Genomic DNA, 19,454 nt, shown 5'->3' on the forward strand with positions numbered 1-19,454 from the left:
ATCTCCCCTCAGAGGTACACCCACACCAGCTTGAGGGTTTCTGTGTAACATTCGTACCAAGCTCCTGAACAAGTGTGAGATTTCTCCTATAATTTTGCCCTTTCTATGCCCTTTAATCATAAGCAGATATTTAATAGGACCAGAAAACATTTGACAAAGGAGACAGAGAGCTAGTTCTTATATATTCTTTGGTATCAGCTTATCTGTTTCAGGTATCTCTGTGTACCTCATTTTCCCTAGTAAAAAACGGGGTTTGCATCACTCCAAAATATTATAAGTTTGCAAAGATTATTAAACAGTCTGAGACTTCTGATAGGAATTTCAAAGGGAATGTGCATTCTCAAACATCCAGCATTTTATCATAGAGTTTATGTTTTCTGTTATTTTAAAGAGCATGGTTTTCCTGTCACAGGGCATGATATTAGAGGGAAGGAGAAAACATAATAAAGAGGGAAAAATGAGTGAATTTGAGAGCAACTTTTAAACAATACCAGCTGTATTTATTCCCTGTTCTTTGTACCTCTTGCTGCTGGCCACGATAACTGGGAATATCTTTCAAATGACACAGGTGGTATAGGAGACTAGAAGAAAATATTACCCAAGGTCAGAAGTGGCCTCTCAAGGGCCACAGTCCTTGAAGCTGTTGGAATACTTCACATGCTAGATGAATCTTTTTACAGCCTTCTTTTCTTTTCTCAAACAATGATCTCCAATGGCAATCATTGTGGCAAAATTATTGATCTTAGAAGTTTTAAACTACTCAACTATAATTTAAATTTACAACACAAGACTTTACAAAGCCTTAGAAAAGGCTTAACTCAAGAAATTCAAATAACCTCATTCTGTCTATCTTTACTTTGGTTGTCTATTTCTCTCTTGAATTATTTAAATAATCTATCATATTCTTTGATCAATAATGACTGGAACTATAACCCTTTTCTTATTGATAAAACACATATGCATAAGATTTGATTTTTACTTCTACAAGTAAACAAAAATATGTAGAGATTCACATTTAGCATCTTAGTACCTATTTAATATTCCTCTTCCTAGAAGGAAGTGTATGTGATTAAAAAAGTTAGAGTTTGGAGTGAGAACACATGAGATTGACCATGATTTTAGACAAGTCACTTAACTGAGCTTCTATTTACTTATCTATGAAATAATGATAACAATTTTCCTCTCTGATATTATTCCATATATGTAAAAGACATATATGAACGCAGTCAGTATAAACACATATATTCAAAAAGTACAGCCCAATGAAAATAATTCTCTCTGCTCTACGCTATGGAGTTTAAATTTTGTAAGGAAAAGAACAAAGAAGATTTTAAAAGTCTGGTCTTATTTATAAAGGACCATTCATGTCTTCTCTGTAAACATATGGTTTGTTTATGCTTTTAATAATGAAATTAAGATAAATAATCAGTTCAGTCAAACATAAAATAATTTTATCAATATAGTATTTGCAGAGAAAGAATTCACTTCATCGAAATATCACAACACTGAATTTCACAGTCAAACCCACATGCAGACTGTAGTATAATTTTACAGAAAGTTTTGATGGAATGTGTTAAATACAAAAATAATCCAATGTAATTTCCATTTAGCACATTGTACAAAACTCATTCTTCAATGGAATTAACAAGTTTACAATCTTTCCCATAAGATGCTATGTATTCAAAGTGCTCTGTAGCAATGAGGTTGAGATCAGCGAAAAAATACTGTAGAACGCCACAGTAATACAGCTCAGTAATAAATGAAATTGGATATAATGTAGATGAAATCCACTCATAAAATGTAAGACAATGGAGATCTATGATGTGCCATGAGTGGTGCTCGTCCCCAGTAGGGGGTGGGGCTGAAGGACTTCACATATATATCATTACATGCCCAATAAAAATGAGTTTAAAGTTGAGGTCATCACTTTTATAAGTGAGTACCATTGCTTAGAGAAAAAAGAAAAAGAGAGAAGAGAGACAGATGGTAAAAGAGAGAGAGACAAAGTACACAATGCTTCTGCAATCCATTTTCCAACTGAGACCAATCCTCAAAACAATCAATAGTCTGTGACAGCAGTTTTCAGACTAGAGGGTACATGAGAATTACAAAGAGGGCTTGTTAGAACACCAATTGTTCTGCCCCACCCACTGAGTTTCCAATTTAATGGGTATGAGATGAAGGCAGGAATTTGTTTTTGGAACAGTTCTGGGTGATGCTGATATCCTGATCAAGGGACCACATTGTGAGAACCACTGGTCCATTATACCTTTGATCACTGAATGACTCCTTTATTAAAATGAAACACATCTATAAAGATAAAAAAAAAATAAAGATAATATGCCTGGTCCTTAGGGACACAGGGCAGCCAGTATGGATTGTATAATGATTAGGGCAGCAGTACTCAATTTTGCCTACATAGTAAAACCAACTGAAGAATTAAAAAACAAAAAACTGATGCCTACACCCATCTAAAACTAATTCGATCTGAACCTCTGGGGTAGGGCCAGGGATTGAATCATTCATGAAAGTGCCCCATGAAAGTCTAATGTGTAGCATAACTGGAGAATCACTGCTTTAGGACGTTTTCTTTCACCTCCTCACATAATGAAAAGATGGCCAAACATATGTGCCCTTTGGGGCACTGGCATATGAACAAAGAAAGATATCACAAGGAAAGCAAAATCCCCAAGGGGCACACTGATACACAACTATTCCTAGTGATATGGGGGCAGGGGTAATTTAGGAAGAAGTTGTGACCATGGATTTGCAATGCACTGCAGGGGTAGTTCACAGGTTTGAAATAACAGAACTTGGGAAGGTGAGCAGCATGCTAATTTAATCCAAGTTGAGTAACACCAACTGGAATCTAGAGTCTAGAATGTTGCTGTATGGACTGATGTGCAATGTTTACCTGCTATAGTGGTTGTTACTCATTTTACGTAGCTAAATTATTTACTACATTGATTTAAATTGAGTGGCCCTATAAATAAGGCCCCCAGGAGTGAAATGCCACAAGCATTTACCTGTCTACCTCTAAAGCAAGACTACAGAAACACGCAAAAACAAAGGGCAATTTGAAACAAGATTTACACTTAAAATTACTCATCTGGCATAAATAGAAAGCATGATTATTTCTAAGTGTAAGTGAATAGACATGCCATGGAATCCTTTTCTGGAAGGACTTACAGGTCTGGAGCAATCTTTAGCACTGAGTATACCGGGAAGGACGTTTAGAGCTCATTTTCACAGTCAAAGCCACAGATTGTAAATAAAGCGCTCATGTATGAAACTGGGACTAATGTGTGATTATAAATTAAAAGGAATTTAAACAAACCCCAGACAGCAGGACTGGAACTTTCAGGTAATCTTTGGTAAAAGTCAAACATTTGAAAACTATCAATTTGACTTGAATATAGACATGTTAACTGTATAGACTTAGGTATCAGCCTCCTCCATTAGGAACCAGCACCCTAGGGAGCGTCTGAGCAGCTCTTCTCAAGGTACTTGAGGTGCTACAGACCAGCATTGGCAGACTGGGAACTGCTCAGACAAGCACAGGGCTTTAAAAAAAAAAAGAGAAAATCTAAAGTCCTCGTTAGCTGATTCACTTTGTTATAAAGCAGAAACTAACACACCATTGTAAAGCAATTATATGTCAATAAAGATGTTAAAAAAAAAAATCTAAATTCCTGGTGAGATGCTCAGGTGATCCTTCTCCTTAGATCCACTCTAAGTCTTCCAGAAGACATCTTGAAAATATCCTGAAAAATAATAAAAAGGATAGGACTATGAATATAATCACTCATGATAGTAGAAACCAGGCACTAAGGATACGAGGGCATCAAGGAAATAGCAGGAACATGAGGAAATGTTGGAAATAATTTTGGTCTTTAGTCTTCAATATTTTACATATATACATATATTTTAACACATTTTAAATATTTTAATATATGTTGCAGATATATGCTATATATATTTATTAAACTGCACAAAAGTGCAGAATGGAGACACAGAGCCCATTTAAAGGCAGACAATCACAAAGGGAAATTAATTCTGGAACAGAGTTTAAGCCTTTCCTCCTGTGACCTGTCCCTGTGGCACACTCTCTCCTCTGCACCCATCTCTGGGGCCCTGTAATGGAGGCAAGGAGGATCTCACTGCTTCCTAGAGCTGTGCTTGCAGAGACGGGGGCTGTGACTTAGAGCTGCGAAGGGAACAGAAACTGGTTCCTGTGTGGCTTTGGCCACCCTGTCCGTCTCACCCAGCCCCCTGTCCTGATGGGCTTGGGGCTCAGCAGCCCAGAGTTGAAGGGGGTGTGTGTGCAGACACTGAGAAAGGGATGAGCCAACCCAAAGGGGGGATCTATTTAATCCTGCAGACAGGGCAGGCTTAAACTCACCATCAGCCGCGAAGTCTCTTAGGCCTTCCTGGGGTTCAGCGGAACATCTGGGTCTTCACTTCCTCTGTGCACTGCATGCTCTCGCTTCTCTTGGGCCCCAGTGCAATCGGGCTTTCCAGGGAGTGTTCCTGCGTCCCGTGCACTCTCTCCCCTGGGCTCTGACCCTCTCTCTTGGGAAAATCCCATTCTGAATTCTTCAGCTGCCCCGGACTCCTCACGGACTCCGCCTCCTGTGTGGGTTTAGCTTCCCCTCCCTCCCGAGCCGGCCCTGGCGGTGGGCAACCTTCCAGGTCAGAAGGTTGCCCTGCAGCCTCGACCTCAGCCTCCATCTCCCAAGTCATTGTCGCCTCCTCCCCGCTCAGCGCTGTTTCCTCTACAGCCACCTTGTGTGCAGCTGCCGTTTCTCCGAGCGTCTCATCCACTCTGTGCCAGCTTTCCTCCCCAGCCGCATCTGAGAAGGAGAAGGCTTCATGCGCTTCTGTTTGCCCCCCAGCTGTCTTCGAAACTGCCAACGCCTCCCGCTCTGCGGCTGGTCCTGTCCCTCCTCCTCCTTGGTGGCGACCTTCCCCAGCTACAACCACGCCCCGCGAGCCCCTGTCCCCCTCCGTGTCCCTGTTCTTCATCAGCCCTACCCCCCGAGTGGGCTCTTCAAAAGCCACCTCCTCTGGGTCCTCACCCATCACTTCTTCACTCAACTTTCCTGCCATGGTGGATTCTCCCTCGGGAACACCTTCTTGGATCCTGGCTGGGAGCCGCTCCCTGTGGCCCCTGTAAAGGCCCTTCTTTATCCCTCCCCTCCCAGCCCATCAGGCTGTCTTGATGTTTGGCTGCACACTCCCTAGCATCGCCGGCAGGCCCGGGTGTCTGTGCCCGCCCTGAGAGCTCGCTTTCAGGGCCTCCTGACATCCCCCCTTCTGCAGGGCTCGCGCCCTCGTCCTGCTCTGCGGGGCCCACGTTCTCCCCGAGGCGCAGCCCTGCTCTGCCTCTGCGCCCTGTGTCTCCAGCTTCTCTCGGTCTTTCTCCTCCTTCTTTCCCCCAAACTGTTATGTTTTCCAGGGACTTTTCAAATCCAGGGGATGCTTCAGACATGGTCAGTGAATCCTCTCCTCGCGGCCCTGCGTCTTCAGTCAGTTCAGACGCCCGCACGGCTGCTTCAACCTCAGCACCATGCCCCATGTCATTTTGGGGGGCTTGTGTCTCTTCCTTGGGTCTTACTTCCTTCATGGGTTCCCCCTCATCCTCTTTCAACTTTTGCTCGTCTTCTAAAGTGTCTTCATCCTGAAGCGCCTTTGTCCTTGCCACCACTTCCCTCTCAGATTTGGTTTCCCCAAGAGGTGTCTTTGGCCTCTCAGATTTCCTTCTCTCGCACGCTGCATCTGACTCCTCAGGTGACATTTCTTTCCTCTCATCTTCCTTCTTAGACTCTGACTCTATCTCAACCTCCTCCCTTTCCACAGGGCCCTTATGAAGTTCTTCAAGGCTGTCCTCCAAAACCCCCGTCCAAGTTGCCTGGGCCTTCACAGAAGTCCAGGAGCTCAAGGGCGTTTCCCTTCCCAGAACTGCCCCCCTCTCCTTGGCTGGCACCTCTCTCCGCAGGATGGCCTCCTCTACACCCTCCTCTTTCTCGGGTGTAGCTCCTCAGGGTCCCACGTCCTCTAGGTCTGTAGATGCTTCCCCCTCACTGTCCTCCACACCTGGCTTTGCAGACCCGGCCTCGCTCACAGCCGCTCCCTCAGACTCTCCCTTCTCCGGCCTCGCTGCCTCTCTCAGGGCCGCTGCCTGGCTTGTAAGCACCGCCTTCTCCTCACCCTGCTCCCGGTCAGAGGCTGCCGTCTCCGTCTCCAGCACCGTTTGCTTCAAGGCCTGCTCCTCAGAAGCCTCCCCTTCATTCAGACCTCCAGAATCTCTTGCTGCTTCTCGTCCTCTGGGGTCTAACCCCTCCTTTTGTTGCCTTCTATCCCCTTCTGCTTCTGCCTCCGCCCCACTTACTACACCCTGAGGGATCGTTCTTTCCTCTGTAAACTGTCCTACTAATGCCGGCTGCTCTACTGTTGGCTTCCACTGCCCCAAGGGAACCTCATTAACCCCTGCTTTTCCCCACGGTGCTGCATCCCCTTTTTCTTCTGTGTCAGCATCCCTGTGTTGGGGACCTTCATCTTCCTCCACTGCTTCTTTCTTCTCCAGTGTATGCTCTTCTGATGCAACTTGCTTGGATTCCTTGTTTGAGCTGAGTGCTGCCCTTTCCTCCACCGCTAAATTCCTATTCAGTGCTATAAAATAAGGTTAGAAATCAAGGTTACTTTAATCAAAGTGCAGGGAGAAAATATTACAAAAAATCTTAGATATATAAGAGATATTTATATATAATATCAAGGGGCTACTTATATTATCTATACAACATTTTCTTGGTTCTAGGATGCCATTGACTATAACATGTACCATGATTTAACAATGGCTTTTCGTGATGAAAAGAAATGGTATCAAATTTAATGGGCACATTGGTATTAAAGGAAAATTGAACATCAGAAATGTTGAAAATAAACAAAAAGTCCATGTCTTAAAATAATAAAATCTCTCTCTTTCTCTCTCTCTGTCACACACACACACACACACATATCCCACTTTCCTTTGAAATATTATGACTTGCAGAAAAAATTATGCAACAAGGAAAATAGTGAGGACTTAATTTTAAGAATCATTGTTCTCTATAGCACCATAATATGCCTGTTAGCTTATGTTTCTTGTACTCATATGGGCATTTAGCAACAGAATCATAATACAATGTGAGCTGATCATTCATTACCCCACACATTACTCCCATTAAAGCTACTATATCTAGATATAGTCATCAAATAACTTTGTAGTTCAAGGTAAGACTTTTTACTAAAGACACGAATTTGTATTATAGGTCAGAATACTTCCCATCTACATTCAGAAACTGATTTGCCTTTGGCAAAACAGGATCACAGAGCAAGACAGGACTTTTTAGTCTGGGACAATTTTCAATATAAATAACCTACTTGAAGTATTTCATAAGTTCTCATCCATAATTTCCTGCAAATCTGGGTGTTCTAGTTTTCATACTTCAATAAATACAAGTTCAATATGTTTCTTAGAAGGCTTCAAAAAGATTTCTTATTATTTAGCAAATACATGTATTTCTGTTGCAATGATCCATGCAAAATAAATAAAGGCATTTCAGGCCAAATACCAAAAGCATTTAAATTTTCCAGTTGCAGAATAATACTTAGGGAGATAGCTTCTAAAATGGTCACCTCAATGTTTTCTATCAATCTAATTTTTTTTCATTTGTAAAACACACTGGACTAGGTGCTATAAAATAAGTTATAAAACCAGGGTGTCAATCTCCAAATTACATAAATTTATAAAGTAGGCAAGTGTGTCTTCCTCACATTTTTTTCTCTTGCTTGCCCTTTTGTCTAGCCATCTCACCCCCACCCCATCACCAACAATCTCCCAGAAACCTAAAGCCCTAATCTTACTCACTTCGTCCCTATTCTGATACCCCATCTGGGAATGTCTTATAACTCCAGTTCCTCTCCAGACACCACACCTGGCTGTCCTTTTTGCTTTCCCTTGGCCTCTTGCCAGCTATTAAAATAAAACATTTTGAAGTAAGACAATAACAGCACATATTACATTTCCCTTAAAAATGCATTTGGGGGCTTCCCTGGTGGTACAGTGGTTGAAAGTCCACCTGCTGATGCAGAGGACATGGGTTCGTGCCCCAGTCCAGGAAGATCTCACATGCTGCGGAGCGGCTGGGCCCATGAGCCATGGCCGCTGAGCCTGCGCGTCCGGAGCCTGTGCTCCGCAAAGGGAGAGGCCACAACAGCGAGAGGCCCGCGTTCCGCCAAAAAAAAAAAATAATAATAATAAAATGTATTTGGAAGGTAACTTTATTCAAATGAATAACATAGAAACTTCAAGTCTATCAGCAGGGACGGTGTTGAGTTTTATAGGGGGTCCTCAGCATACCACAGCAGTTATTTACTAAATATAGAACCAAATGCTCACTCAGAGAACATGGAGCCAATTCACTTGAAAGAATACAGTTTGTTTTATTTTGTTACAGATTATTACTGGATTCAAAACAAATGAAAACCATCATTTGGAACAACAATGTATCAAGTCCCTTTAGTAGTATATGTGTTGTTATTCAAATTCCTGCATGAAAGTATATTAAAAAGTTGTCAGAGGAATCAGGCTCCCTGACTTCAGACTATACTACAAAGCTACAGTAATCGGGCTTCCCTGGTGGCACAGTGGTTGAGAGTCTGCCTGCCGATGCAGGGGACGCAGTTCGTGCCCCGGTCCGGGAGGATCCCACATGCCGTGGAGCGGCTGGGCCCGTGAGCCACGGCCGCTGAGCCTGCGCGTCCGGAGCCTGTGCTCCGCAACGGGAGGGGCCACAACAGTGAGAGGCCCGCGTAACGCAAAAAAAAAAAAAAGCTACAGTAATTAAGACAGTATGGTACTGGCACAAAAACAGAAAGATAGATAAATGCAACAAGATAGAAAGCCCAGAGATAAACCCGTGCACATATGGTCACCTTATCTTTGATAAAGAAGGCAAGAATATACAATGGAGAAAAGATAGCCTCTTCAATAAGTGGTGCTGGGAAAACTGGACAGCTACATGTAAATGAATGAAATTAGAACACTCCCTAACACCATACACAAAAATAAACTCAAAATGGATTAAAGACCTAAATGTAAGGCCAGACAGTATAAAACTCTTAGAGGAAAACATAGGAAGAACACTCTATGACATAAATCACAGCAAGATCCTTTTTGACCCACCTCCTAGAGAAATGGAAATAAAAACAAAAATAAACAAATGGGACCTAATGAAACTTAAAAGCTTTTGCACAGCAAAGGAAACCATAAACAAGATGAAAATACAACCCTCAGAATGAGAGAAAATATTTGCAAATGAAGCAACTGACAAAGGATTAATCTCCGAAATTTACAAGCAGCTCATGGAGCTCAATATCACAAAAACAAACAACCCAGTCCAAAAATGGGCAGAAGACCTAAATAGAGATTTCTCCAAAGAAGATATACAGATCACCAACAAACACATGAATGAAAGCTCAACATCACTAATCATTAGAGAAATGCAAATCAAAACTACAATGAGGTATCACCTCACACCAGTTAGAATGGCCATCATCAAAATATCTACAAACAGTAAATGCTGGAGAGAGTGTGGAGAAAAGGAAACACTCTTGCACTGTTGGTGGTAATGTAACTTGATACAGCCAGTATGGAGGTTCCTCAAAAAACTAAAAATTGAACTACCATACAACCGAGTAATTCCACTACTGGGCATATAACCTGAGAAAACCATAATTCAAAAAGAGTCATGTACCACAAAGTTCATTGGAGCTCTATTTACAATAGCCAGTACATGGAAGCAACCTAAGTGTCCATCAACAGATGAATGCATAAAGAAGATGTGGCACATATATACAATGGAATATTAGCCATAAAAAGAAACGAAATTATTTGTAGTGAGGTGGACGGACCTAGAGTCTGTCATACAGAGTGAAGTAAGTCAGAAAGAGAAAAACAAATATCATATGCTAACACATATATATGGAATCTAAAAAATAATTTTAAAAAATGGTTCTGAAGAACCTAGGAGCAGGACAGGAATAAAGACGCAGTCGTAGAGAATGGACTTGAGGACACGGGGAGGGGGAAGGGTAAGCTGGGATGAAGTGAGAAAGTGGCATTGACATATATACACTACCAAATGTAAAATAGATAGCTAGTGGGAAGTAGCGGCATAGCACAGGGAGATCAGCTCGGTGCTTTGTGTCACCTAGAGGGGTGGGATGGGGAGGGTGTGAGGGAGACACAAGAGGGAGGGGATATGGGGATATATGTATACGTATAGCTGATTCACTTTGTTATACAGCAGAAACTAACACACCATTGTACAGCAATTATACTCCAATAAAGATGTCTAAAAAAAAAGTCAGTTATGAAAAATATTTAAAGAAAGTCCTGTTTTGCTAAGCTGGCCTCTAAATTTATGGAATTAAAGAACATTCAGAAATACAGGGTAATAAAATTGCCTAGCCACCATGTAATAATATACTATGCCTAAATTCTAGGAGAGAAAATGCTAATGGCATCCAGCTGAGCTATTACATGCACACACACACACACACACACACACACACACACACACAGGGGAGTCAGACATGACATTTCTGAAGCAAGGGAGAAAGAGTGATTGAAGCCCTTCTAAGAAATATCAGTACAAAAATATGACGTGTTCTTGATAGCAACCTCATGGGCTTTTGGGGGAAACATATAACGAATATAAGAAAGTGAGCAATGTTCACAAACAAGGGAAATCTGATTTAGTGGCTGAGTGTGTACTTGGCAGTCAGGCAGACCTGGGTGAGAATGCCAGCTCTGCCACGTAGTTGTACGAACTTGGGAAATAACACTTCTCTAAGCCTTCATTCTCTTATCCATATAACGGGAATAGCAACACTTGACTCAGAGAATCCTTGTGAGAGTAAACCATGAAATGCTTAGCACAGCGCCTGGCACACAGGAAGCCCTAACAAACCTTCCTTACACACTCCCCTCCCACTGCGTACAACGTATGATATTTTCTTGTTTGAATTAGATTTAATAGACAACAACTACTCTACCTGCCTTGCAGAAGTTTGGGGAGGTACACTAGAACTCCTCTGGTTGAACGCCCACTACGAAAGATTTGGATTCTCAAAGCTCAGTGTCCTTCTGCAACTCAGCCCACTCCAAGTTCAAGTGTCACCTGGTCCTCTCCACATGGCTCCGGGGGAACGGGAGCTCAGGGAACCAGCGCAAGTGCAAATCATCTGGCTGCTTCTATTTATTGTGAGTAATAAAGTCCTTTTTCTCTGACCGAGGAGTTTTGTGTCTTCTGATGTAACTGTGGCTGGCTAACTTATTTACTTGATAATAGAGTGAAATCTCATATACCTCCCAGCACTTGATGCCTGTTATTAAAAATTGGGGGTGGGGGTACTGTGACCATATGAGGAATAAAATGAATCACCCTCCCCCTGCCAACTGCCACACACACATACGTGTATTCAAATCAGGGTGTTTTTTAAAATTCATCCACTAAATATAGGGAAACCTGATTTCAAGGACACGGGCTGTCTGACCAGATATGTATGAGTCATGGTCTGTTGAGTCACTCTAATGTGCACTCTTGCAGCTGGAATACTCATCACCAAGAGCCAGGTCGTTTGCTGATGGCAATGAATACTTCCTGAATTTTAAAAAATAAGGAGTTCAAGTAAATCCTCATGAAATGTGCCTGGGCTCTTCATGTCTCCAGTGGGTCAGTTAGGTATATCCACCTACCTGGTCAGCTAACTGGGAGGCAGGCTAAGAAATAAGACTGGTCTGAAAATCCCTACCAGTATTTTTCATTATCTGAAGTCCTTTTTTAAAAAATTCTAAGCACCACTGTATTCAAAAAAGAATGATAACTTTCATATCTGCGGTCAGCTCCAAAGCTCCCCTTAATGCCTCCACCTCCTGCCATCATATTCACTAGTTGAAAAGAAAATAAAGGTGGTAGAAGGAGGAAACAAGGATAGGAAGATGAAAGATGGAAACAGCACTGTCTTTTGCAGAGGATTTCTGAAGGTCTTTCCTAGGTAATGATGTGCCCTTACCTGCACCTGTGTCAATCTCCACCTTCCTTGAGTGCTTCTCTCCTCCGTCTGCACTGCTAACACCAGACTCAGAGTCATAGTGGCAGTGGCAGCCAGGACCCACATCTTCAGCTACTACCTGTCCAACTGATTGGAGACCATATAAAATATCAAAAGGTGTTTAAAACAGGTCATGGGAACATTGTAAGTGGAACAGCAGCAAGTCGGATTAATTTAAAAGCATTAAAATATGACTCTTTTTAATATTTATTAAGAGTAAACAGAGTTCAAGCTATGATTTCAAAAAGAAAACACAATAGAAGATCATGAGGTAAAGAAATCCATGTAAAGAAATACTTGCATTAAAAAAAACAAGGCAATAGCCAGAAGCAGTGATGGATTTGTCAAATACACATGCAATGAGATGACTGCAAAGGAGTTTAGTTGCCTTTTGCTTTTTAGAAACATGTTATGGCTTTTATAATCCCAATCATCACTGTTCTATTAGATTTCTAAAACTACCAGAACTGACTATACTATAAACATTTCATCCATTAGTAGATTTTAGTGATTTGACCCCAATACTCACTCCATGTGACCAGAGCAAAAAAGCTATTGCATGATTCTTATAAATTTGACAGTAAAAGCTGTTGTAGAGATTCCTGTTATCTGCTGCTGATTACTGGCACTGAACCTTAGGAACACAAAGACCTAAGAAGTTCAAGTCCCATACTAACTGTGTCAGCTTGGGTAAGTTCTTTGGCCTAAGCCTAAGCCTCAGTTTACCCATCTGTCAAAAAGAGATATCTACTCAGTGGTTATATTGGGAGGATTAAATGAAATAATACCTGTAGAACATGCTTATATTTCACTTATTAGCAAGTGCCTGAGCACCTAATAAATAATAATAGATGATAAAATGATGAGCATGTCTATTATAAGTATTATCGCCCAACCTGATAATTCTCGACAACACTTTAATATCCATTAACTTTGTCTTTAGTGTCTGACACATCCTTGTCTATATCCCTTGCCTATCATCTGATGACCTGTGTCTCTAAATCCCTGACATCTTTCATTATGCCACCTTCTGGTTAACAAAAGTTCACTCAAATAACACTAGACCTAGATTTGCCCTCCTAGATAAGAGCACAGTTTCTCCAAAATACCTTTCCCCCTCCCTCCCTCCCTCGCTCTCTATCTCTCCCTTTCCTTCTCTACCTACCTTCTCTCTTCCTTTCTTGCTTTCTTTCCTCTCAGATATTCTGAGCAATTTGGTCCAAAGACTGTACTTCAAGAAAAAACACAACTAGAATGTGGTCCCTTGCTCAGTTTAAGGTGGATTGCTAAGGAGCAGTTAGTTACTTACTGATCCCGCTGTGTTTGGAAACAAATAGTGAAATATCTGCCTCATGTGGCTTTTGGAGAAAAAATGGAATGACTTAACCATAGTAATCTTAAGAGAACAAACATGGAAATGAAAAGAGGTACATCACATAGTTCCAATGTATTCTCTTTAAAAAAATTTTTGAACGTCAGTTTTCCTCATTCATCCAATACACCAAATAAAAAATGTCTTTTACAGTAATTTAAAGATGATATCAACTCATGAAACTTAGGTTATAGTTGGATTTTTTAAAACCAAGTCAACCTTTAGTTTAGTAACTTTATAACACAGTACCTATAAGTTAAATATCATCTTACCCACAGCACTGTATAACTAGAGAGTTTAAATAGTGTTTTAGGTCTTTGTGTATAAATCTGCTTTGCTGACTAAGCAATAGAAATCCCAAGGATGGTAGGCAGGAGAGTGGGAGGAAGCCTGATTTGGTATCAATTACTGAAGCTTTGTTTCATCAGAGCCAACAGGACATCTAGGTTTCTCCCCCAAGTAGTCCACAGGCTAAAAAGAAATATGGTTTATTTTACAAATATTGAATCAGTATGTTGTACACCTGAAATTAATATAATGCTGTATGTCAATTATACATCAATTGAAAATTTTTTCAATATGGTTTACAAAAATAATAATAAACAATTAGCAGCTATTGAACCAAAAGACTATTCTAAGAAGCCAAACAATACTAGCATAATCTGAAAATTACAACTCACTCAGAATTGCCTGAAGCATGTAATCCTTCTGTCTCAGGACTGTAATCACCACTTGCCCATGTCAGCTGGCTTGCCCCTGGAGGGTTAGGCTTTGGAAGTCGATGAGAGCCTGGACAGTTAGGTGCTGCCTGCTTCAGATTCAGCAAGAATGGGACACTGGCCTGAGCATTAAGGATTTATTAGGTGTGAGATCAGAAAAGACCCCACCTGGTCATTTTTTTCTCAGATGTTCTTCTGAAACTGAAACTTAAAAGCAAGACCTTGGCCAGTGTCTGACTTTGACTGTTTTCCACCTACAGTAAAGGAGGACTATGCATGCTGAGACTCCCATGCCAGCAATGTGACACATCACCCTGTTTCCTCTATCTATTTAGCCCTTCATCCCTCAAGGCTCTGCTCCTTCACCTTGCTATAAAGATGACCATTAAAAGCAAAGAGAGTTGTCAGTTCCCACAGCATCTGTAGCAAAATGGAAGAGGCTCAAACAGAGAATTTCACAGAAAAATACTTTTTCCATTCAAATGATATAGGATATTTCAAGATGTTTTTAAAATACCACAATATTATTGCATTCCAATGTGAGCTTTTTTTATTATGAAAACATATTTTAAAATAATATAAACATTGTACTTCCCCAAAATATGAAAATAGTACATATTCATTACTTAAAGCTTGAAACAATAAAAAGTACAGAGAGGAAAACAAAAATATCCTAGTTTCACCACTCAGAAACAAATACTAGTTAACATTTTGGCAGATTTCTCAGTACCTTTTACTCTTATTTAGATGACATTTTGTATCCCATTTTATTCATTTAGCAATATATTGTGACTATATCCACATATCATTAAATAAGAACTATTCTTCAATAACTGCACAGAATATTCTAATAAGGTTTTACTAAAATTTGGCTAACCAACTGCCTAGTGTTAAATATTCAATTATTTCCATTTTTGTGATTAAAAAGCTACTTAAAATACTACTTATAATTATTTTATTATTTCTGACTATTGCCTTAGGATAAACTGTTGGAACTGGAATTGCTGGGTCAAAGATAATTTTTAGAAGTTTTGATATATGTTTCTCTTTGTACTTCAAAAAAGGAGGTATCAATTAACAATTTCACCTATAATGATGAGATGCCTTACGTCCCTGTACTATTGCTGACAGTTCTCAATTTCCACCAATTCTTTCTAAATTTGATAATTTAGTTATTGAAAAGTGGTAGCAAGGATATGGTTTGCAATATTAGTAGGCAAGCTTTCCAAACTCATTCCCTCTCCTCTGCTTGCTTTGAAACTACACAAATTGTTCCCATTTTAAAACATGCTAAGAAGAATAACTGAGGCAGAAGAACGGATAAGTGACATGGAAGATAAAATAGTGGAAATAACTACCGCACAGCACAATAAAGAAAAAAGAATGAAAAGAATTGAGGACAATCTCAGAGACCTTTGGGACAACATTAAATGCACCTACATTTGAATTATAGGGGTCCCAGAAGAAGAGAAAAAAAAAAGCAATTGAAAAAATATTTGAAGAGATTATAGTTCACAACTTCTCTAATATGGGTAAGGAAATAGTCAATCAATTCCAGGAAGCGCAGAGAGTCCCATACAGGATAAATCCAAGGACAAACACACTAAGACACATATTAATCAAACTATCAAAAATTAAATACAAAGAAAAAATATTAAAAGCAGCAAGGGAAAAGCAACAATTAACATATAAAGGAATCCCCATAACCATCTTTTGGCAGAAACTCTGCAAGCCAAAAGGGAGTGGCAGGACATATTTAAAGTGATGAAAGGGAAAAAAACGAAAACCAAGATTACCCAGCAAGGATCTCATTCAGATTCGATGGAGAAATGAGCACCTTTACAGATAAGCAAAAGGTAAGAGAATTCAGAACCACCAAACCAGCTCTACAACAAATGCGAAAGGAACTTCTCTAGGCAGGAAACACAAGAGAAGGAAAAGACTTACAATGACAAACCCAAAACAATTAAGAAAATGGTAATAGGAAAAAACATATCGATAATTACCTTAAATGTAAATGGACTAAATGCTCTAACCAAAAGACATACACTGGCTGAATGGACACAAAAACAAGGCCCATATATAGGCTGTCTACAGGAGACCCACTTCAGACCTAGGGACCCATACAGACTGAAAGTGAGGGGATGGAAAAAGATATTCCATGCAAATGGAAATCAAAAGAAAGCTGAAGTAGCAATTCTCATACCAGACAGAACAGACTTTAAAATAAAGACTATTTCAAGAGACAAAGAAGGACACTACAGAATGATCAAGGGATCAATCCAAGAAGAAGATATAACAATTGTAAATATTTATGCACCCAACATAGGAGTACCTCAATACATAAGGCAAATGCTAACAGCCATAAAAGGGGAAACTGACAGTAACACAATCATAGTATGGGACTTTAACACCCCACTTTCACCAAGGACAGATCATCCAAAATGAAAATAAATAAGGAAACACAAGCTTTAAATGATACATTAAACAAGATGGCCTTAATTGATATTTATAGGACATTCCATCCAAAAACAACAGGATACACTTTCTTCTCAAATGCTCATGGAACATTCTCCAGGATAGACCATATCTTGGGTCACAAATCAAGCCTTGGTAAATTTAAGAATATTTAAATTGTTTCAAGTATCTTTTCCGACCACAACGCTATGAGACTAGATATCAATTACAGGAAATAATCTGTAAGAAATACAAACACATGGAAGCTAAACAACACACTACTTAGTAATCAACAGATCACTGAATAAATCAAAGAGGAAATCAAAAAATACCTAGAAACAAATGACAATGAAAACACGATGACCCAAAACCTATGGGATGCATCAAAAGCAGTTCTAAGAAGGAAGTTTATACCAATACAATCCTACCTTAAGAAACAAAAAACATCTCAAATAAACAAACTAACCTTACACCTAGAGCAATTAGAGAAAGAAGAACAAAAAAAACCCAAAGTTAACAGAAGGAAAGAAATCATAAAGATGAGATCAGCAATAAATGAAAAAGGAGTAAAGGAAACAATAGCAAAGATCAATAAAACTAACAGCTGGTTCTTGAGAAGATAAAAAAAATTTGATAAACCATTAGCTGGACTCATCAAGAAAAAAAGGGAGAAGATTCAAATCATTAGAATTAGAAATGAACAAGGAGAAGTAACAAGTTACACTGCAGAAATACAACGGATCATGAGAGATTTCTACAAGCAAATATATGCCAATAAAATGGACAACCTGGAAGAAATGGACAAATTCTTAGAAAAGCACAACCTTCCAAGACTGAACCAGGAAGGAATAGAAAATATAAACAGACCAATCACAAGCACTGAAATTGAAACTGTGATTTAAAATCTTCCAACAAACAAAAATCCAGGACCAGATGGCTTCACAGGCAAATTCTATCAAAAATTTAGAGAAGAGCTAACACCTATCCTTCTCAAACTCTTCCAAAATATAGCAGAGGGAGGAACACTCCCAAACTCATTCTATGAGCCCACCATCACCCTGATACCAAAACCAGACCAAGATGTCACAAAAAAAGAAAACTACAGGCCAATATCACTGATGAACATAGAGGCAAAAATCCTCAACAAAATACTAGCAAACAGAATCCAACAGCACATTAAAAGGATCATACACCATGATCCAGTGGGGTTTATCCCAGGAATGCAAAGATGCTTCAAAATACACAAATCAATCAATGTGATACACCATATTAACAAATTGAAGGAGAAAAAACATATAATCATCTCAATAGATGCAGGGAAAGCTTTTGACAAAATTCAACACCCATTTATGATAAAAACCCTGCAGAAAGTAGGCATAGAGGGAACTTACCTCAACATAATAAAGGTCATTTATGACAAACCCACAGCCAACATCATTCTCAATGGTCTACTAAGATGAAACCATGTCTACTAAGATCAGGTAGACTGAAACCATGTCTACTAAGATCAGGAACCAGAAAAGGCTGTCCATTCTCACCACTATTATTCAACATAGTTTTGGAAGTTTTAGCCACAGCAATCAGAGAAGAAAAAGAAATAAAAGGAATCCAAATCAGAAAAGAAGAAGTAAAGCTGTCACTGTTTGCAGATGACATGATACTATACATAGAGAATCCTAAAGATGCTACCAGAAAACTACTAGAGCTAATCAATGAATTTGGTAAAGTAGCAGGTTATAAAATTAATGCACAGAACTCTCATGCATTCCTCTACACTAATGATGAAAAATCTGAAAGAGAAATTAAGGAAACAGTCCCATTTACCACTGCAACAAAAAGAATAAAATGTCTAGGAATAAACCTACCTAAGGAGACAAAAGACCTGTATGGAGAAAACTATAAGACAATGATGAAAGAAATTAAAGATGATACAAACAGATGCGGAGATATTCCATGTTCTTGGATTGGAAGAATCAACATTGTGAAAATGACTATACTACTCAAAGCAATCTACAGATTCAATGCAATGCCTATCAAACTACCAATGGCATTCTTCACAGAACTAGAACAAAAAATTTCACAATTTGCATGGAAACACAAAAGACCGTGAATAGCCAAAGCAATCTTGAGAAAGAAAAATGGAGCTGGAGGAATCAGGCTGTCAAACTCCAGACTATACTACAAAGCTACAGTAATCAAGACAGTATGGTACTGGCACAAAAACAGACATATAGATCACTGGAACAGGATAGAAAGCCCAGAGCCACACCCACGCACATATGGTCACCTTATCTTTGATAAAGGAGGCAATAATATACAATGCAGAAAAGACAGCCACTTCAATAAGTGGTGCTGGTTAAACTGGACAGCTACATGTAAAAGAATGAAATTAGAACACCCCCTAACAAACACCATACACAAAAATAAACTCAAAACAGATTAAAGACTTAAATGTAAGGCCAGACACTATAAAGCTCTTAGAGGAAAACATAGGCAGAACACTCCATGACATAAATCATAGCAAGATCATTTTTGACCCACCTCTGAGAGAAATGGAAATAAAAACAAAAATAAACAAATGGGACCTAATGAAACTTAAAAGCTTTTGCACAGCAAAGGAAACCATAAACAAGACAAACAGACAACCCTCAGAATGGGAGAAAATATTTGCAAACGAAGCAACTGACAAAGGATTAATCTCTAAAATATACAAGCAGCTCATGCAGCTCAATATCAAAAAATCAAAC

The 19,454-nt window shown here is 39.6% G+C and overlaps 1 protein-coding gene across 1 annotated transcript in view; it reads right to left on the reverse strand.

Moving 5' to 3' along the window:
- Window positions 1-1,478: 1,478 nt before the first annotated feature.
- ERICH3 (glutamate rich 3) overlaps window positions 1,479-19,454 on the reverse strand; it is a 96,824-nt gene continuing 78,848 nt past the window's right edge. The window contains 6 exon segments of the mRNA XM_032641021.1: window positions 1,479-3,764; window positions 4,403-4,683; window positions 4,686-5,014; window positions 5,133-6,662; window positions 8,080-8,093; window positions 16,132-16,160. Of these exon segments, the coding sequence (XP_032496912.1) occupies window positions 4,421-4,683; window positions 4,686-5,014; window positions 5,133-6,662; window positions 8,080-8,093; window positions 16,132-16,160 (2,165 nt within the window). The 3' untranslated portion in view covers window positions 1,479-3,764; window positions 4,403-4,420.

The sequence above is a fragment of the Phocoena sinus genome, chromosome 1, assembly GCF_008692025.1.
Source record: "Phocoena sinus isolate mPhoSin1 chromosome 1, mPhoSin1.pri, whole genome shotgun sequence".
Lineage (NCBI taxonomy): Eukaryota > Metazoa > Chordata > Mammalia > Artiodactyla > Phocoenidae > Phocoena > Phocoena sinus.